At 41.7% G+C, this 22779-nt stretch overlaps 1 protein-coding gene across 1 annotated transcript in view; it reads right to left on the minus strand.

Moving 5' to 3' along the window:
* Positions 1-22779, minus strand: part of LOC126417133 (dipeptidyl aminopeptidase-like protein 6) — a gene marked incomplete at its 5' end in the record, with an annotated part of 447744 nt that overhangs the window by 135681 nt on the left and 289284 nt on the right. The window contains 2 exons of the mRNA XM_050085030.1: positions 3626-3846; positions 10811-10863. Of these exons, the coding sequence (XP_049940987.1) occupies positions 3626-3846; positions 10811-10863 (274 nt within the window). The remainder of the gene's footprint in view (positions 1-3625; positions 3847-10810; positions 10864-22779) is intronic.

Genomic DNA, 22779 nt, shown 5'->3' on the forward strand with positions numbered 1-22779 from the left:
AATTCAATCTTTGTCGCTCGATTCCCAAAACTTTTATTTTCTCATACTAATTACATGTTTTCTAAGGATGTTCCAAACATATTTGTTTCAAACTTTCAGTAAATGTTACACAGTACCTTCTGCATAATTTAACACAGCCTTTTTCCAAAAAACTGTATATTTTTGAATATATAAATAAAAAATTGCAAAAAAATGTTGTAAATTTTCATTACAATTGAAAAAAAATCATCTTTAATAACTGAACTAAAATTTTGTAAAATCCCTGTGTTAAGTTGTAGCTCATATTCCAATAAATAATCTGTAAAAAGTTCAACTTCCTACCTCAAATACTTTGTGAGGGAAGATGTAATTTATAAGCGTTATTTTAACATTGCAAGTATAGGGCGTTCCGGAGCCCCTTAAAGCAAGTTGGCAATCTTAGCGTCACTCTGAAATGCTATCAACATCTCAGTGAAAGTTTGTGCAGTTTTTGTCAGAGAGTACTTCAATGCAGAGAAGTATTCATATGAGAAAAATCGAAAGTTACTATTAATTTTACCTCTTTGGTAATCAACACAGTACACGAAGAGCAAGGGTCCCAATGCTGTTTCCTGTGACACAGCGGAAGTTTCGACGACTCTCCATGCAAGATAACATTGCATCCACTCCTGTCCTTTTCAGTCTCGTCTCACACCGCATATGAACACCAGGTTGTTTCGTCTTCCCAACTGTGGGAACCACAAATGGCTACTCGACGCCCTGTACAGTTATAAGCCACTATCGCGAGGTATTACTAAGTATGCGCAGTAGCCGGCTACAGTGTATTGACTCTTAGTTAGTGTGGTGTTATTTCAAACAACGCAGTTGACATATTTCTCAACGTTGTCATGAAATGACACATCATTTGAGACTCCGGTAGCTTAGTTTTGCAAGTTGTAGATGGAGTTATTGTAGCTATCAGTTTATTTTCATTTGTGGAGGAACACAGGCGCGACTATCGTCGCTGCGGTTTATCAAACCCCACCATGGTAGTGAAATCTTTCTCTTTTCTCAAAAATGATAAACTGAAATTGTTATATAAATTGTGTTGTATGTACTGTATGAGTCGATGAGTGATAACTAAGTTGTTCATTAAGTAGTTTTTAACTATTAACAGAAAAGTTAGGAAATATCGCTGGTATAAGAAATTTTCGTCTGAAGCTTCAGTTGAGGGTGGGAAGAAGATATAACGCAAATGCCAAGGAAACTTCCACTAAAAAAATTTCATCACAAAGTAGGTGCTTGATATACCCTAGAACTAGATGGAAAGAAAGGAAAACTAAACATCGGTGCCTTATGAGCAGTAAATTTTTGCCCTTAGAGCACAGTGTTCCAACGCGTGACAGGTGTTTCAATCATGAAGAAGACATTGGAGGAGTATTGTTTGTTGTTAAAGTTACGTGTAAGCAAATTATATATCACAACTAAAATGAGGACAATATACACTACTGGCCATTAAAATTGCTAAACCACGAAAACGACGCGCTACAGACGCGAAATTTAACCGACAGGAAGAAGATGCTGTGGTATGCAAATGTTTAGCTTTTCAGAGCATTCACACAAGGTTGGCACCGGTGGCGACACCTACAACGTGCTGACATGAGGAAAGTTTCCAACCGATTTCTCATACACAAACAGCAGTTGACCGGCGTTGCCTGGTGAAACGTTGTTGCGATGCCTCGTGTAAGGGGGAGAAATGCGTACCAACACGTTTCCGACTTTGATTAAGGTCGGATTGTAGCGTATCGCGGTTGTGGTTTATCGTATCACGACATTGCTGCTCGCGTTTGTCGAGATCCAATGACTGTTAGCAGAATATGGAATCTGTGGGTTCAGGGGGGTAATACGGAACGCTGTGCTGGATCCCAACGGCCTCGTATCACTAGCAATCGAGATGACAGGCATCTTATCCGCCTGGCTGTAACGGATCGTGCAGTCACTTCTCGATCCCTGAGTCAAGAGATGGGGACGTTTGCAAGACAACAACCATCTGCACGAACAGTTCGACGACGGTTGCAGCAGCATGGACTATCGGCTCGGAGACCATGGCTGCGGTTACCCTTGACGCTGGATCATAGACAGGAACGCCTGCGATGGTGTACTCAACGACGAATCTGCGTGCACGAATGGCAAAACGTCAATTCTTTCGGATGACTCCAGGTTCTGTTTACAGCATCACGATGGTCGCATCCGTGTTTGCCGACATCGCGGTGAACGCACACTGAAAGCGTGTATTCGTCATCGCCATACTGGCGTATCACCCGCCGTGATGGTATGCGGTGCTACTGGTTACACGTCTCGGCCACCTCTTGTTCGCACTGACGGCACTTTGAACAGTGGACGTTACATTTCAGATGTGTTACGACCCGTGGCTCCACCCTTCATTCGATCCCTGCGAAACCCTACATTTCAGCGGGATAATGCACGACCGCATGTTGCAGGTCCTGTACGGGCCTTTCTGGATACGGAAAATGTTCGACTGCTGCCCTGGCCAGCACATTCTCCAGATCTCTCACCAACTGAAAACGTCTGGTCAATGGTGGCCGAACAACTGTCTCGTCACAATACGCCAGTCACTACTCTTCATGAACTGTGGTATCGTGTTGAAGCTGCATGGGCAGCTGTACCTGTGCACGCCATTCAAGCTCTGTTTGACTCAATGCCCAGGCGTATCAAGGCCGTTATTACGGTCAGACGTGGTTGTTCTGGGTACTGATTTCTCAGGACCTATGCACGCAAACTGCGTGAAAATGTAATCACATGTCAGTTCTAGTAGAATATATTTGTCCTATAAATACCCGTTTATCATCTGCATTTCTTCTTGGTGTAGCAATTTTAATGGCAAGTAGTGTAAGTGTTCTTGTTATTTGTCTTTATTTATTACCAAACTTTTCAGAATCTTAAGGAAGTAATATTGTCATGGAAAAATAAAACTTTTTGTAACTGATACATGTTGTCAAAATTCATTAATAGTTTGACCACCAATATTTCTAGCGAAACATTTTTTTCTGTTTCCGAATAAAAATAATGACATGGAGTTACACAAATACCACCATGCTAATAATATTAATTTAGTTGACTACAGTAACGAAGAGTTAACATTAATTTGGCCAATTGTCAAAGGAGCTTGTGGGGAGCGGGGAAAGCAAGCCCTTGCCTCCGTTGCAGGTTGAGGAGCCGTGCGGGAGAAAGACGCTCCGCCTTCCTCCCGCAGTGTGAGCTCATTAACCGGTGTTTCTTCACGAAAGGTGGAGTCATTTCGAGAGGTTAAAATTTTTTAAATGCTTTTTGTGATCTCAAAGAAATTGTTTCACATTTTGACACGTGTAAAAAAGATCGTAACGTCAATGGTTGCGCACACATATTACAAGCATAGGGAACAAAACAGTAACATCGCAGACAACAATGACCTCCTTAGACTGTACTGTCAGCAAGGTAACATTGGCTGGAACGAGAAACAAATAACCACCAGCAGAAGCCTGAAGACACGTGTCGATCCAGATCCGCGGAGTTGATTGGCCAACTTACAGTTAGCGCACTGTAGTTTCTGCGGAACTGATCGGCCAACTTACAGTTGGCGCACTGTAATTGCAAAGTGGCGACTCACCCTCGTAGAGCCAGTCGGGCACGCCGTTGCTGAGGACGCCGGGCACGGCGGTGTTGGTGACGCGGTAGGACTGGCCGGAGCGCGGGTGGGGCCGGTAGTAGACGTCGTAGTCGTAGACGATGACGAGGGCGTGACCGCGCGGCGCCCACGCAGCGTGCAGCAGGAAGCGCTGCTGCTGCGAGTCCTCGGAGGGCGACGTCGGTGACAGCGGGAACACGTCCCTGCGGCAAGCGGCAGGGCTTGTAGTCACATACTCGATGATCTCTAGACAAATGTTGATGTGATTAAAAAAGTATGCAGAAACGACAAGTCACTTTAAATGTAGAGACGTGCACTTTACAAAACGCCCAAATGTAGTATCCTATGATTAACATCAGTGAGTTACAATTGGAATCAGTCAATCTAGTGTGGGAAAATTAAATATAATTTTCTCATAGGCTCAGCTTTAGATAGAACAGGTGGCTGTCTTCAGATCATTGGAAAAATGGGAGGAAAATGCCGTCTGTCTACGAAGGAATCTGATTGCAAAGTACTTGTACTGCGAAATCGAGAACAGTCTAGAATATAGTAGACGTCTAGTGCTCATATCAAATAGGCCTGAGAGTGGATGTTGACCGTATAAAAGATGGGCATCATAAATGGTTACGCTTTTGTCCCAAAAGACAGCGTTACTGAGATAGTGAAGACCTGAACTGCTAGACGTAGAAAGCTAGATGACAATTGCAGGGTTCCACGCCGAACTTAAATGGTAGCCCTCGTCCCTGTTGACGAGATTGTCATGTAATCTTATTTCGACTGATTCCCTGATGACGCTCTCCCTGAAGCCACTAGCTTGTCAAAGCATTTTCGTTTCATCAAATTGGAAGGCGTGTCCCTCATCTAGGCCTGCCTCGGCCGATTTGTCCTTGTAGCCCAGCCGTACGCATCTAATGTGTTCCTGGTAGCGTTGTGAGATGCAGAGTTGTGTTTGACCAAAGAACTGGAGCCCACATTCGCACGGTATAGTGTCTAAGCTAACGCGGCAGACAGCCCGGTCCCGCGTGGTCCCTCCCTCTCCCCTACCCCACCACCCACCCAGCGCCGGCAGGAGGGGTGGGGGAGGGATGGCCGCCGCGCGCCGCTGACCAGCTGTATATAGATGACGGCCGCAGTCCATCGACACTTGTCGAGAAGATGATGAGAATGACACTCATCGAAACGTCGCGGATTTTTAACGCAGCCGGCCGCTGTGGCCGAGCCGTTCTAGGCGCTTCAGTCTGGAACCGCGCGACCGCTGCCTCGGGCATGGATGTGTGTGATGTCCTTAGGTTAGTTAGGTTTAAGTAGTTCTAAGTTCCAGGGGACTGATGACCTCAGATGTTAAGTCCCATAGTGCTCAGAGCCCCTTTTTCGATGCAGCTACCCGGATGGAAGCCCGAGAAGGTTTCATTAGTAAATTCAGGGTGTTCAAAAATTCTCTTTACTAGTTTCTAGGACCTGTAGAGGGGGGCGTGTACGTAATATTTGAATAGGAAACCAGGTCGCGAAACCTACTGTTTCTTTTTACGATGGTTTTAATTCAGATGTGTAATGCGCCCATGTATCCTGAGGTAAAGTTAAATTTACGAGACTTCTGCAGACACAGAGGAAGATGTACTGGCCCAAGTTCTGGCCGAAGCACTAGAAACTGAAGAGACCCAAGGTGGGATGGAGTGTGTGTGCCAGAACATGTCTGTACCAACTTTGGTGGTCGACATATCGAGCCGATGTTGTAGTGCATCTGTACTGTTCTCTATGTACACTATGCTGGGTTCTTTTTTGTTCTGGAGCAGTGTAAACACGCAATGCTTAAGTGGTGATACAAAACATGTGCTTATGTCGTAAATGGATGTTTCGTTATGTTTCCTTTCGAATTGTTATCTAATAATTGCACAGTGTCACGCCTAATTCAATTTCTCAAGCTGAAGTGGGTGAGTTAATGATCTGAACCGAAATCATCGTAGAAGGGAAACTGTACGTTTCCAGACGTGGATTCCTATTCAAAATATTATGTACTCATTCCCCTCTACAAGTCCTAGACGTTTGCAACAGGAATTTTCGAACACCCTGTATACGGCAAACCTTTACGTAATGCTCTCGTATGGACGCTGAAGACAAAATTGGGTCAAATAGTTCAAATGGCTCTGACAACTATGGGAGTTAACATCTGAGGTCATCAGTCCCCTAAAACTGAGAACTACTTAAACCTAACTAACCTAAGGACATCACACACAACCATGCCCGAGGCAGGATTCGAACCTGCGACCGTAGCGGTCGCGCTGTTTCAGACTGAAGCGCCTAGAACCGCTCGGCCAATTCGGGTGGCGACAGAATTGGACAACATGCACTACGCACAGAGGCATTTAAGAACTCATTCTTCCTGTGCTCCATATCCCACTGGGATAGGAAGAAACCCTAATAAATAGTGCAACGGGAACTAACCTGTGTCACCTACTTCGCAGCGATCATAACTGCAAATGTATGAAGGGAAGAAGGAAAAAAGTAATTCAACTGTTCATTATTTTAAAAAAATCACCATAACTGTTAATAAATATGCCCCACTGTGAGACAAAACAGTCATTACGTTCATGGAAAAATGCTTGCGGTTGTCTACGGAACAACAACACGCGCAAATCAGCCACGAATGTCTTTTTTCAGGTCTCCAAAAGCGTGGAAAGAGCATGGGGAGAGATCGCCAAAATTAACGCACAGCATTACTTGACCGTTCGCAAGAACTGAAGCGCACCATCAAGTTCGAATGCCAGGTAATGTTAACGTACGGCATTATTCTGTTACAGGATAATGCCCCGCAACATGTTGCCATGGTTGTTTCGACTATGCTGCAGAAATTTCGCTGGGAATCCCTCACACATTACCTATACAATCACGATCCCTCCCGACGCGATTCCCATGTTTTTGGAACGCGGAGGAAAGACATTCGTCGCTGTCGATTTGCACGTCTGGGTACAATCGTGATTCCATAGGCAAGCGCAAACATTTTTCTATGAGGGAACTGACGGCCGTGTTTCACAGTGGGATAAATGAGTTAATAGATTTGGCGCTTATGTTTGAAGTAATAAACAATCTACTTATTTTTCTCCCATTTGTATCATTTTCAGTAGGCTGCACCTTATTGTTGGTACACAAACACCGACAAGGATAGACAGAGAAAGAAGGGGAGAGTGAAAGTGAGTGTGTGTGTGTGTGTGTGTGTGTGTGTGTGTGTGTGTGTGTGTGTGTGTGATGGAGAGAGAGAGAGAGAGAGAGAGAGAGAGAGAGAGAGAGAGAGAGAGAGTAGCATTGGTTAAACTGAGAGATGCAGAGACAGGCAAAGAGTGGAAGGTGGCTGTCAAAACCGACTTTCAATTTTTTTTTTGTAGAGGTTTGTCTTGCAGTCTCGTGTAAGTGCTGCAGAGATGGTTTTCCGTGCAGTACATTTGGAAGATAATGCGTGTGGTAGGACAATATTTATTTTATGTAATCACCAGCACCCTTTTCTTATCCACTACACATCACAGAGTAATCTCTCCAAGTATGAATATGTGGCCGCATGTTTTTCAACCTATCGGTGAGAGAAAAACGGGTTCTGTCATGTTGTCTGGTAGTGTAGCGTCAATCTTGCTAACCTTCTCCAGAAAGATCTGGCGAAGTACATATTTTCGTGTCATAGCGTTCCCGGTAATTTCTCTTCGAAATATTATCATGGAGTACCGCCCCTTTTCCAGTTAGTAAGAAGATTGATCTTCGCGCCAACCGTCATTTGCTTCACGTTTAGGACATTTGACAAAGTTTCATTCTCTGCAAACGAGAGCGTTTCCGCTCTTTCGTCTCCAGGAGCCGTTGGATACTTCCTCTTTCTTCTTCTTCTTCCTATGTTTTCTCCAAGCAGCTGGTCCCCAGGGCATGCATCGGCCACTGGTCGACACCTCAGGATCCTCACTCTTCAGCCGGACGCTGATGCAGAAAGCATGATGTTTTTCTCTTCAGTATTTCTTCCTGTCCTGGGTAGTGAGAAGAGATACTCGTTTTGGTTAGGAAACTGCTTCATTTATTTCATTAAGCATTAGGGAGTGTTTTCCTATTCGAATCGGGAAGTTCTTTTCTATCAGTTTTCGTGGATGATGTTTGAATCAGATTTCTGCTTTGTTCATGCGAAAATGGACCACCTGCTATGAGCACTAGCTTTCTACACTTGATAAACAATTGTAATCTGCTTAAGTACGCGTGAGCAAGGCTGATATGTATTTCATTCCTTGGTATAAGCAGGCTGATGATTTCGAGTAATGATCATCATGCAAAACAAGAAGTTTGTATCTGTTCGGTCTGAGTTACAGCCTTCAGCGATTAGCTCGTAATCTAGGAATTTCGTGTTTTATCGCCATATTTCATTTTGTTCCTTCATTACTGCAGCAGAGAGTTTTGCACTGCTCGACTGCCACGCATGCACAGAATGAAGATAATACGTGTGTAAGGCCTGGTAATCAGCTGGATAAATAATTCCATGCAGAATGAATAATAATTTATGTAGCGATTTTCAGATATTACGGAAATTGCGAAATTTATTAAATTTAGTGTTAAAGCTTTGACTTCGATTTAAGTTCCTCGGCAGCACGGCCTCATGCTCTGGTGTGATTCGGTAGTGGTTAGTTTTCTTACTTTCTGTTGCTATTTTGTGTGTGTCTGTTTTAATATTAACGCAAGGTTATTCTCCACTTGTGCACGGATTCCCGGCTTTCGTGTCATTACCTTCGAGGTCATGCGCACTGGTGTTGCCTTGTAATTTCATTTAAGACTGACTTCTACAAATGGGGGATTATATAAATTATATTGTTAGTCTGATTTTAGGATATCTATCGTATGTGGGTTATCCATCACTGTAACAAATTCAAAGTCTTAATCGAAGTTGCCTTTCAAATGTTTTCTTTCGTCATGAACTCCTACGTCCTCTAAATGCTCTCTCGAAACCTGTGTATTTCAAGTCAATTCCTAATAAGATTTTATGCATAATGAGTGTCTATGGAAAGTGTATTTCGTTACCGTGCAGTCGGACCGTATTTGTTGGATCTAACTATTACGAAATTTAATATTAGGGCCTTGATAAAGGTTGGAAAACATCCTTGACGGTGGACCCTGCATGCATAATGGCTAAGCCTGAGACGAATGTTACATTAATTTACTTTCTTCCTCATTTCGACACCCCTAGGAAAGCATCAAAGTCCATGATAAATGTCAGTGTACGTCACTAGTTTTTACAGTCGTAGGTACTCCTCCGGGATTATGTGTCTCTTACAAAACGAGGCCAGATGTTGCTAAACGTTTTGCTAAGAGGAGTAGTAGCTTAGTGCTTGCCGATGCAAGAGTGACAAAGCAAAAGAAAGAGAGAGACAGAGAGAGAGAGAGAGAGACAGACAGACAGACAGAATGCTACGCTAGCGTGCACGGAACGTACTCGGCTAATCGGTTACATGGGAGTGGGACGCAAGTTGGGATGGTTGTGGGAAAGTGCGATACATCCAAGTAGGAAAACCTATTCAAGCCACTAGTGCGACCTTATGTAAAGTACTCTAGGCTTTAGTGTCGTCAGTGAGTGTGCATGATGCAGACTTTGAACAACATAAAAAAAAGGTAATAGAACAGGTAAGATTATTACGAAAGTGTAGCTGAGATAATCAGGGACCTTAAATGGGAATTTCTGGGAGGAAGACGACGTTGAGCTATTGGCTATTGGAGCTCGCCCCGGTATTTTCGGGTGGCGATGATTTGGTGGATTTTTATGATGAATAACTGGCCGGCATTGCAACGATCACGGTCTAGTGCTGGAGGCGAACTTCGGAGGGCGAGTCTTCGTTGATGCTAGCCACCCGTGCTCGTAAGAAAAACCACTAAATGATAGTCCGACAAAGATCCTGAGACGAGCATCAACAGCAATAAGTCTCCACGAGAGACCAATAATTTTATAAACGCGACGTTGGTCACGCAGCACGTTGTTCGGCAAATTTAGCAAACCGAGGTTTAAGGCAGTTGTGTAACTATTTCACAGTTCTCGCGTAGGACCCCGAGAAGTAGAAGAAAGATATTATAAAATGGTTCAAATGGCTCTGAGCACTATGGGACTCAACTGCTGTGGTCATAAGTCCCCTAGAACTTAGAACTACTTAAACCTAACTAACCTAAGGACAGCACACAACACCCAGCCATCACGAGGCAGAGAAAATCCCTGACCCCGCCGGGAATCGAACCCGGGAACCCGGGCGTGGGAAGCGAGAACGCTACCGCACGACCACGAGATGCGGGCAAAGATATTATAACGTGTACCGAGGAGATAAGACAAATGCACAGTTATTATCCGATCCTCGAAGGGGTAGCCTCCTCGTGCCGTGGAAGCGGGCGTGATAGCGCTCTCGGCTATCCGGGCTGGTCGATTAGTGAATGGTATACAAGAGAAGGTCGTTAATATTGGTATGACGTACCTTCCACTGTTCTCTGCACAGCGCCTTATGTGAATATAAACTGGCCCAAAAACGTCTGACACCACTCAAATGACTTGAAACTTTTTTCTGTTCCTGAACTTCTTTCTTAGTTCTCCTTTGACCAGAGTAAATCACTGTGTAATGAAGGTGAAAATGAATCTGCTTCGCCAGTGCAGTTCAGCAGGGTGCCCTGTGTCTTCAGTTGTGGTCATGATAGAAAAACAGCGAGTGACCCATCATATCTTGAGTTGGAAGTTATAGTCTAACTTCACTTTGAACCTCAGTTGTGGAAATCTACCATTGTGTGGTGGAGAGAAGAAGCGGTTGAATGCTGTGGGAAAGATTGTTTGAGAAATGAAAGATGAAAATTGTTCGAAATGGAGTGTTCCAGGCTGTGTGGAGTGAGTGGTAATTCGGGAAAAGCCTCGGGGTATTTAAGTTAAATCCACAACATGTCACATCTGGATAGTTACGACATAACCAAGTAATGACACTGGTATTCTCAAAACTGCAATCACAGTAGTGGCAGTATACCGCTTATGAACACACGTGCTCTTTGATGAATCAAATTTGCCTAGTGGTGATGGTAGTCTCTAGACGAAGCATGCGCAAATAAATAAATAAAGAATTTTAGGAGCATATAAAATTAAACAACGTAATAGAAGCTAATGCAGTAATTGTTGTGAAGTATACTTACATGGTGGCGACGTCATAGATCGTATACTGCGCAAGGTAGGAGTAGCGGAAGAGCTGCGAAAAGAAAAAAATGTCTGTTTTAATTTATAAAATAAGTGCTGAGGATGAGTCCAAGAGTTATACCAACTAGAAGCTGTTTCTACCTGGCCACTGAGCACTCATGTAGGACAACTAGTCATTGAGTGCTCGTTCGTCGTGATAGAGGGTATTTTTCTCAGAAATCGGTAATTTATTGTGAAGAGGGACAACTGTAACAACACGAAAAACTATGTAAAATAAGTAATTAATATCATTCTTCCAGTCCACCAAAAATCATTTTACCCCTAGACGGAAAATTATAATGAGAAAGTGAAAATCACACTAAACTTCTTCCTTTCGATCATCACATTGACTCAAAAACTGCGAGTAAATTATAAGTGAGTTTGGTATCACCTAACACTAACAACGTATGACAGAAAGAAGGGCACCAGCTACGAACTGTAACTATTACACATAGGATGTGATATTTTTTCTACCAGCAACATATATATTTATTTATTTATGCATTTATTCCACTTGGCAAGACTGGGGCCATCGGGACGTCAATCAGGCATCCTCAATAACTAAACATTACAATCAGAATGGTGCGTGAACGACATTAAATAGCAATAGTAACAGTAATAGTAGTAAAGACAATATGTATAGTAGACTAATGAAAATTTAACATGTGTCAGTTGATGATAGATTTCTGGTGCATTCGATCGAAAAAAAGGCCCAGATAATCTTAGTTTCTAAAATGTGAGACCTTACCTCCCGATGGAAAAGTCTTGGACGATAGATCTATATAAGTACATAATAGCATCATATATAGCCATTTGTAGTAAGGAGAATTGTGATATGCTCGTTTACGACGTCTTGATTGAAGACTGAACAGTCTATAAGGATCATTGTGACGCAAATCTAGGTCATGTAGAACCCTATCTGTTCTTTCCGTTCGAGGACTGTCCATAAAGAGACCCAAGCTCTTGCTGTGTTTCTTCACTTCTGGAAAACAGTCACTGCAGTTCTGCATTGCCAACAAATTAGCAGTTTAGTTGCTTACTAACTACTTACTAGAAAGCTAACTGAAAGACTTGTTAGCAAACAGAATGCAGTAGAGTAATAAACGAATACCAAATGCAGTAACGTATACAGGTTATCAGCGTGTAACGGTACATTTCGATTTATTTTTTAAATGACATAGCCGATTATTCAAAAAGACGAAACAGGATATCAAAAATTGATTTCTTGCGAACTACATTGGGTAGGAGCATAATTATAACTTTTCTGGACAGGTAAGTGGTCAGATTTCAAGGTTCAGACGGTTATGCGTTCAGTGTGGGCACTATGCGTTAACACGAACAACATGATGTTATCCAGTTAACTTCGGATTTCGTCCTGGAACTTCGGATTTAGTTGGATAAATAAGGCTATGCGACAACTTGAGTGAAGATGAAGTTACGTGACTCAGTTTGATATTGAGAAGAGAGCCAGTTTTCTAGAAGGTCTAGATCGAGAATCCTGTGACAGTGTTCATAATGAAAAAGAATGGTTCGTAAAGTTTGTTTACAGAAACGACACAGAAGATATTAACTCTCTGCGAGTATATTTCATATTGAATCAGTGCCACAGAACTTTCACCCCCCCCCCCCCCCAAAGTCTAACATTATGCCGACTTCTTGCACCAAGAAAATTAAATTGGAACCATCCGAAAAAATTAATCGTTTGGAAAAATTGTCCTGTATAATGTCCTCTAGAATTTTAGTACAAAATTCGTACTGCTTGGTGCGCTCCTCAGGAGGCAACACTTGTAATAACTGCGGTTTGTACGTCTTTTGATGCAAACGGTGCTCCAGAACTCGCCGCACCGTAAGTTGAGGGATTCGAAGTCCATTGCAACCTCGTTATGTGGATATTATAGGGCAAGTTTCGTAAGTTGCACCGATACGCTTGACATTTTCATCCGATGTGCATAGACGACCTGTGTTTTTCAGTTTACAGATACATCTTCTACGAATTTTCGATTCCACTCAGAAATCTGCTTAAGACGATGCAACTTTTAATCGGCGAAATTCACGCTGAAGAAGGGACTAATTCTGCTAACTGCAACACAATAAACAATAGTTTCTGTTCCTGCCGTATGACTGTACAAATGGGTTTATTTCACTATCAAGATTTGGGCCGTAGACCATTTTCAAGTGTTTGATGTTTAGACACAGTGAAATGCATTTTGCATCTGTGTTCCGGACACCCAATAATTACATCTCAGCTTCACTACATTTGCCAGACATGCAAGTTTCCAAGCTTTTTATGTTTTTTATGCAACCTGATAAGAATTTCTCGGCGACGACTTGTGTTTCACACTACTCGGAAGATTGCTGGCATTATAACACCTGAAAATGGCCTAAGATTGAAGTTTCGATAGTAAAATGGACCTATCCAAATATGGAAGTATCTTTTCGAAAATTTTGATGACTGTGACTCCAGGAAAAGAGAAAACCATGAGCCATCCGTGTTGTGTAGCCATTTTCTACAAACATGCGCCCCTGCCTCTTTGAATTAACTGCTCAAAACTTTTAAACTTTCTCTGTGTAGAGGCATAGGAGATATATTTATATCTTTTGTGGTTTGAAAGACGTAAATTCTAGTAACCTGTTCCTTTTTAATAACCCTATATTTCAGCCCTATGGAATTGTTTCACCTATACGCAGGGACTTCAGAAAGTAATATAGATATCATGTCCCACACTATTATGACAACCGAACCAGACATGCCACACAAAATCCCAGCCCAAGGCGAAGGCGAAGCAGTAGGCTAATACTTGGATTCTAGCAGGAAACCAAGAATTTCCAGCCAACAGACTGCCGAGCGCTAGGACCATTGTGCTAGGAAGCGGTAACATGTTCCGAGCTTCCCGGAGACATTGTTCTGTTGCGGTAGGTCACAGTATGGGATTGACAAGGCGCAGCAGCTGGAAAGGTACTCCAGGGTGAAGTACACGAGACAGTACAGTTATTGCGGGCAGTACGTTTAAATTTCACTCAGATTCACAGTGAAATTCTGGAGGTATGTGGACCAAATGTAATGTCACGTCCAGCCGTGAAATGGTACCAACAATTTGACCAAGGTCTTACAGACGTGGACGGTTGGCGATGCTGATCGGCAAGTTAAAATCCAGCACAATGCGGGTTAATTGTTTACGGCAAGCTGAAAGGACATCTGGGAGGGGGAGCTTGGGGAGGGGGAAAGACGTTTCCCAACGACGAGGACGTTCACACGACGACTGTTGATATTTTTAAAAATATCGTGAATCCGATACATCAATATTTAAACGAATGACACTTTCGACGGCTGACAATGTCGTAAAAAGTATCGATATATACAATACATCGACAGAAAAAATATCGACGTCCCTCACAATAAAAGTATAGGCTGCACATTGTAAATATTCTGCCAGTTTCAGAGCTGTATATTTAAGTATTAGATACTCTGCGCATCAACAAGCTAGCAGCCTGTTTATCCACCGTTGAGCAACAACAGAAAGGGAAACGATGCACGTTCACACCTCGCGATAAGCACTTTGGTAACAATGATAACTGCATGTAACTGGTACAATAAAAGGTGTCCGATAGGTCCGTCGTTCGGTTCGTCACGTATTCAATTTGTCCGGAGCACTTCATGTGGACTTCCCTGTTTTTTTCATTTCTGCAAACGCGAGCGACATAGCATTTGTAGTGTCAAAATTGCTTGGTGAAGTTAAACGGTACAGTCTCGCCCATTACTTCTGCGTTTCCCCTCACACGTCTCCGCCCACTGCAAAGACCGTTCTTGTCATTTAGATTTTTGTTCATCATTTTCAGCAACTTTTATTGAAAAACGTTGATGCGAAATAATAGATCACTAGTTGCGTTAAAAATTGCTTTTTGACGCAACTGGTGTGCCGTTTCTTCGCAACCGAAATCTTGTTATTCCATCCCCCTCTCCCAGTGTACGGCGGGGCGGCTCCTCTCGTCCTTTGCCTGCACCTACCTGTGAACTCGCTGCACCAGATCGCCGGTAGGAAAACCGAGCAGAACCTACCGTACGGCAACTCGCACTAGGCTGCCTACGACGTAACTATTCCAAGAATCGGGAGAAGGTCTTAATTTTGAATGCAGGTGTAAATACTGGCAAAACTTCGGTATACTGTGAACCTTGATAATGCACACGTTCAGCGCGAAGCCCGTGCTAATCTAAGCACAGTAATGCACAAACCCTTTCATTCACGTTAGCAAGTTTATGGTAACGTATTTTCCGAAATCTGAACAGCTGCTAAGCACGGATTGTTCTTGAATGAAAATGTTCTCCATACTATTAATTTTACCGGCGTCTAATGCACTCAAGTTTTTATTCACCGATCTGCTCAATATGCCACGGAGAATTACTGTGTATTCTTATACACAAAATTACTTAAAAAATCCGTACTTTCTAAAAAACACACCGGAATAAATAAGCCTTCACTTTAAAACATTTTTGAAGCATGTAGCAAAACTAAAACAGGCAAATTATAATTTCCTTCGGAGCTCATCCTACACACGACCGTACCATTGAAAGGCTAGGCTCCGACTTATTTTATACTGCTGTAAGCATTTTCTATCCCCAAGAGAAAAGACGGACGAAGAGTACTCTGTTCTGGTTGGTCAGTTTTCTATAAGGCCAATAGAAAAACATTATTCTCCCGCGTTAGTCCGCGCTTTTCATGACTAACCAATCAACAAGTAATACACTTTCGAACTGTACTTTTTCCCGAAATAAATATTTAACATTCTAATACTTGGTTTATACTTTGCGTTATTAACTATTTTCATTTGCACTCGAATTAGCTTACCTTTTATCATAAACTTATTTAACATATTATGATACAAAATTCTCCGCCGTATCCATTTACTCTCTCTAAAAACTTTCTCACACTAGTTCGTACAGCGTTCATCTGTAGAACAATGATCTACATATTTACTTTAGACCACACCGAAGCATAATTCACTATACTAAAAGCATATACAAAACTGTATAAACATAAATAAACAAAAAATCCTTCAAGAAATAAACAGTTCTCAAAAACCTTCTCTTGATCTGTTCCTTGAATGTTTCTGTGCACCACTGTCCTCTAGCAAATGAAAATTAGAGCTACGTACTCGACTGAACCCGCATCAGACAATTTGTCACTGGGCACGCATGAGTCATTCTCCCTATACGCTGGCTCTAGACAGGAGTGACATACGGCGCAACGCCTCAAGTGCAATCGGGCTTCTTCTTTGTCCCACCTATACTTAAAACTGAAAAACTGCAAAAAGGTGGGAATTTAAGGAGATGGGACCTGGATAAACCGAAAGAACCAGAGGTTGTACAGAGTTTCAGGGAGAGCATAACGGAACAATTGACACTAATGGGGGAAATAAATGCATTAGAAGAAGAATGGGTAGCTCTGAGAGATGAAATAGTGAAGGCCCTCAGACTTCAAGAAGAATATAATTATTCCAATCCCAAAGAAAGCAGGTGTTGACAGATGTGAAAATACCGAACTACCAGTTTAATAAGTCACAGCTGCAAAATACTAACGCGAATTCTTTACAGACTAATGGAAAAACTGATAGAAGCCGACCTCGGGGAAGAACAGTTTGGATTACGCAGAAAAATTTGGAACACCTGAGGCAATACTGACCCTACGACTTATCTCAGAAGAAGGATTAAGGAAAGGCAAACCTACGTTTCTAGCATTTGTAAACTTAGAGAAAGCTTTTGACAATGTTGATTGGAGTACTCTCTTTGAAATTGTGAAGGTGGCTGGGATAAAATACGGGGAGCGAAAGGCTATTTACAATTTGTACAGAAACCAGATGGCAGTGATAAGAGTCGAGGGGTAATGAAAGGGAAGCAGTGGTTGGGAGGGGAGTAAGACAGGGTTGTAGCTTATCCCCGATGTTATTCAATCTGTATACTGAGCAAGCAGTGAAGGAAACAAAAAGAAAAATTCGGAGTAGGTATTAAAATCCATGGAGAAGAAATAAAATCTTTGAGGTTCGCCGATGACATTGTAATTCTGTCAGAGACAGCAAAGGACTTGGAAGAACAGTTGAACGGAATGGACAGTGTCTTGAAAGGAGGATATAAGATGAACATCAACAAAAGCAAAACGAGGATAATGGAACACAGTCGAATTAAGTCGGGTGATGCTGAGGGAATTAGATTAGGAAATGAGGCACTTAAAGTAGTAAAGGAGTTTTGCTATTTGGGGAGCAAAATAACTGATGATGGTCGAAGTAGAGAGGATATAAAATGTAGAATAGCAATGGCAAGGAAAGCGTTTCTGAAGAAGAAAAATTTGTTAACATCGAGTATAGATTTAAATGTCAGGAAGTCGTTTCTGAAAGTATTTGTATGGCGTGTAGCCATGTAAGGAAGTGAAACGTGGACGATAAATAGTTTAGACAAGAAGAGAATAGAAGCTTTCGAAATGTGGTGCTACAGAAGAATGCTGAAGATTAGATGGGTAGATCACATAACTAATGAGGAGGTATTGAATAGAATTGGAGAGAAGAGGAGCTTGTGGCACAACTTGACTAGAAGAAGGGATCGGTTGGTAGGACATATTCTGAGACATCGAGGGATCACCAATTTAGTACTGGAGGGCAGCGTGGAAGGTAAAAATTGTAGAGGGAGACCAAGAGATGAACACACTAAGCAGATTGAGAAGGATGTAGGCTGCAGTAGGAGATGAAGAAGCTTGCACGGGATAGAGTAGCATGGAGAACTGCATCAAACCAGTCTCAGGACTGAAGACCACAACAACAACATATTTGCTTGACACAGTCAAAGAGTAAGACTGGACGTGATGCAAGCTCAAAAAGTAGTAGGACTAGTTCACACAGTGAAATTAAAATTATGCTCTACTACAATTTCAAAAGATCAGTTTCAAGTATTTATCGAAAATTGTTAAAAAGATATAACATAGAATAAAAATGTTGGAACTCGACATTGTTATATCGATATCGATATATCGATAAATGGGGACGTAAGATATAGTATCGATAAATTTCGGGACGTTCACTCACATGTTCTGGAATGGCTCCGTGACTAACGAACACATAAACGTATATCGTCGAGAAATTTACCAGTTGGTGGAACGTTCCGACTACTGCTTTGCCGGCCGAAGTGGCGAAGTGGTTCTAGGCGATAAAGTCTGGAACCGCGCGACCGCTACAGTTGCAGGTTCGAATCCTGCCTCGGGCATGGATGCGTGTGATGTCCTTAGGTTAGTTAGGTTTAAGTAGTTCTAAGTGCTAGGGGACTGATGACCTCAGAAGTTAAGTCCCATAGTGAACAGGGCCATTTGAACCATTTGAACCGACTACTGATTACAGAAACTTAGTGTTTAATGTGAAAAAGGTTGGTGCAAGGTATCTATGTTAGTTTGAAGCAGTCAATAATAGTTACTTGGCCTTCCATAATAACGTATAACTTACTTTTTGTAATGCTCTCGTACGAGCAAGAACAGGATAATGTTTACGCAGCATCAAATGATTGATGGATTTTAGTTTCGTTCTTAACCATTTTTGCAATGATATATGTTGATATTTGTATTGTTGTACCTTAAAATATTTTTCGACATCAAAATAAAATATGCACAGAGTGCACAGCGTTAGAAACGGCTGGTCGCTGGGGATTAAACTGTAAGCTTAGATTAGACGAATTTTTCATTTATGAATACATATTCAGGAGGTCCTCGTGGATGTGAAATATGTCTATTTCTTATGTGATACCAGTTCGAAAAATAATGTAATAACAATAATAGTAAGAGTACATTCACTACATCAACTGTCTCTTTTTTAAAATTCGTCTGCGGAGTGAAAGGTGCTGGTTACAAGTAAGATTTTTAGACTCTTCCTAAACTGAACTTTGTATGTAGCTAAACTGTTTATGATTGCTGGAAAGTTATTGAAAACATGTATTCGTGAATTACGGACACGTTATTATACTAAAGTAAGTCGCTTTAAGATTTTATGTAGCTTGTTTTTGTTTCCAGTACTGATTTTGTAAGCCGGCCGAAGTGGCCGTGCGGTTCTAGGCGCTGCAGTCTGGGACCGCAAGACCGCTACGGTCGCAGGTTCGAATCCTGCCTCGGGCATGGATGTGTGTGATGTCTTTAGGTTAGTTAGGTTTAACTAGTTCTAAGTTCTTGGGGACTAATGACCTCAGAAGTTGAGACCCATAGTGCTCAGAGCCATTTTTTGAACTGATTTGGTAACTGAGCTGTTTGTTGGATAAAAGGATATATTACTTACAGGAAGTTTCTTTAAGGAATATGTAATTGACAAGCAGTACTTGGGTATAAACAGTTCCTTTAACAGCTTCTCTATAGCATGTCCATCAACTTCACACCACAAAGAAAGATTTTTTTTTTTACTTGAAGACTCACCGCAAAATTAATGTCATTATGACGTTAAGGAATAGAAGTAATGAAAGTAAGCGAAGTATGTCAGATATTTTATTTTTCTGTAATCTATATTTAATAAAATTCGCCATACAAATAGAGTTCATTAGGCTTGTCAATAGTTCTGAGATATGCTCCTCCCTACTGAATTTATTATCAAGTTCTAATCCCACGAATTTAACGCTGTCACTCTCTTCAATCTGTGTTTCTTCGTACTTTACGCATATGCTGGGTGGAAACGTATTCTGAATGTACTAAACTTTCATTAATTTCTGTTTTCTTTGAGTCATTTATCTAGATACAAGAGCAAACGAAGTGTTGCACACGAATTGGCATGAATGTAGCACATAATATTTTAACGTAATTTCGAACGTGTTAATATAACTAAGTTTTGAACTCCAGGTAGTGAGTTTCTGACAGCGAGTTAGTTACAAATCATTTATTATTCCCATGGAAATGTTGTTAACGAACTACCAGCATGCTGGACTGGTTTTTTGTTCTACTAAAAATGTTACTAGCAGCCATTTTTACAACTATACTTGACTTGCTGTTTACTGCAATAGTGGTTTCATCTATAGACAAGAAGCTCTGCGTCTGGCAATGTAAGTGATGAGCGGCACTAAGCTGGACTGTTGTGCGACACCATGCGCAATTACTTCCCCATCAGACGTCGACCAAGCCTGATTCACTGGTCTCTGTTTGCGAGGTATGGCTTGAACCATTTTCCAGCATTGCCAGTGACACCACGGTATTCAGATTTACTTAAAACGCTGTTGTTGTTCACGTAGCCAAATGCCTTTGACAAATCACAGAAAATAACTGTGTGGAGTTGATGCCACATCCCTGCTCCGCGTTTATAACGTTTTTGTTGCTGTGTTCCAATGCACAGACAGGAAGATTTTATTACGGGAGGCTAGCAGACTAGCAAGCAGGTAGGATCAACAGGTAGACTCGTCGAACGACCCGCCAGATGGCCACATGGCAAGATAACTACCGGGCGAGAAAAAGCCGTAGCGTACTGGGGCGGTGAGAGACAGTGGAGATTCGCCTACCACGCCGGGCACCAAGAAGTGAACCTTTTATTGTTTATATAGTTTATATTTCACCACAGCCGAGGTGATGGCGTTACTTGCACTGAAAACTTGTTAATAATAATTTCAGTGTCACTCAAATTCTTCAGAAAATGATAATTAAAAATTGTAGTTACTTTCAGAGCTTATTGATTGAAATGATGGAGCAAACACAAGTGTTCCTGAGAGGTCAGGCGCCAAACTGCTATAATAGCTCACTACTAGCCTACCATCGGTTTCCGAGGGGGTAGTACATGAATCTGTGTATAGTCTTATCTCATGAAGAGACGGAACAGTATGGTAAAAAGTTGCTTCGGATGACGTACTTGTGTGATGTTGTGTTAATCCAAGGCAGTCTAAGATCGGTTTTCGATGTGGCTAGACGCGAACTAATGTGTGAAGTGCTGAAAGGGTACAGTACCGCCCAACATTGAAAATAGGTACAACATACTTCAATATTTTTGTCAGAACATATTTTTTTTGTAAAATAACTCAATTTCAATTAATACAGGGAAGCCAGATGCCAGTGTAGGAAGGAATGACAATTTATTTATTTAATTGATCACATGTGCACTCCCACAAAATAAATCCCTACATCCAGTTTGGTGAGATCTGTGAAATGAATGAATGTATGGTCGTCTGCTAACCGCAGATAGTAAATGTGAATATATGATCATCTTTGAGACGATCCTTTGGCCACCTTTGGTGGGACCAAACAGATGAAATTTACCTGAGCTTTGAGCGCCTGAAATGTGGTTGACCAATACGGTAGCAAGGTGCTTCCCCACTTCGACAGAGGTGCGAGAGAACCTGAAGAACGGCAATGTTTCAGCACTCTGCCGCTGGATCTTGTGCTGTTAAGACCTGTCTTAGTTGTGCTCCATAAAGACAAAAGAGTGGAGACATGGTATGCATGTGGAATATTTAAGAGTAGTTTGAAATAATAATTTCTCTATTTCAGGAACTTTTGCGGGGAGAATTAAATGTCAGGCAGGTAATATTAATGGGATCATAGTAATCTTCGGAAGTGACCTTCGGTCATGATGAAACCACGTGTAGCAATAAGTTGAAATACTTCCGTGTGCTTAAGTTAAGCTGAATTACTAGCGTGTGTACTATAAGTTGAAATATTTAAGAAATAGCGTGTGCAGGACTCGAAATTAGAGGCGAGTACTTCCACGCGGTGAGTACTGTGTGAGTCTCAATCTGTGTATGAGACAAAGGATAAAGAGAAGTACTCGTCCATGGTATCAGTTGAGGACTCGTGTGTGTGATGAATATGTTCTTAATATTACTTTGCGAGATATTTTTCAGTGTGACGCTTGATTCAAACTATAATACTCTGAGAGAGAAGCAAGGTGAGTCAGCCGTCTGTCCAGCAACGCCATTTGGCTTGCATTACACAGGAAGACGTGCATATATCTCCAGAGTTCATAGTAGGAGAGTAGAATTACGAAGTGGGGCAGTGTCGTGTGAAACTGGGATAAATATTAATTGAAGTGCGAAAGCTGAAAGTGATAATGTTGTGACTATTCCCTGTGTTGTATTTCATGTTGTAGTGTGGTGTATGTCATGTAATTTAAGTATGTGTGGTTTGCATGGAAGAGTAGCAAGGTAGTTACAGAGGTAGTGGGTTATGCGTGTTCCTTTTGTACTGCTCGGTCTGGAGGAAAGTTTCATGATGATGATTGTGAGAGTCGAAGTGTGAGAAATAATAAAACATCCACCATCCTATCCAGAAAGTGCACTGTAGCGTTAAATAATTACGAGACCATAATATAGAGATTCACCAATGTAAAGCCATGCCCACTGGGCGGAATTTCTCATGTGTTATTGTTGTAGGTTATAGAATTTGTGTGTTTAGGTTCTAGAATTTATCGGAATAAATAAGATAGTGAAAAGAAAAAGATTGGTGGCCTTTTCCTTCGAATTGTATGTTGTCATGATATCCAGAATTTATAATGTGTGCGCCACTCATATTCAGTGCGGTGGCCACGTGTTGATAAAAGCCGTTAAATAAAAAAAAGAAAGAAAATGTGGTATTGCCAGTGCGTAGTGAACACTCAGAGTTCTGTAAATTACTGATAGTCAGAAGTGCGTTTCCGTTGCGTATTATTCATACAGGAGGTTGATTAGTGACTTAATTGTGAGTACGAGAGTTCATGTTACTCGATAAATAAGAATGAATCCACTCGCTAGGCAGACCATTCATCTTGAAGGCCTGACTGCTTGATGCCACAGTATGAGCAAGGCATGTGGATGCCTCTCAGTGAAACTCGGCGTAAATAAGGAATAATTGTTATAGTTGACTCGGAAATCATATTCTTGAATTCTAAGTTCGAATGAAGCATTCTGTGACTTTTGCGGTGCTAGGGAACTAATGATTAATGACCGGGAATCTTGTTATGAATA

The sequence above is a fragment of the Schistocerca serialis genome, chromosome 8, assembly GCF_023864345.2.
Source record: "Schistocerca serialis cubense isolate TAMUIC-IGC-003099 chromosome 8, iqSchSeri2.2, whole genome shotgun sequence".
In the NCBI taxonomy this organism is placed as follows: Eukaryota; Metazoa; Arthropoda; class Insecta; order Orthoptera; family Acrididae; genus Schistocerca; species Schistocerca serialis.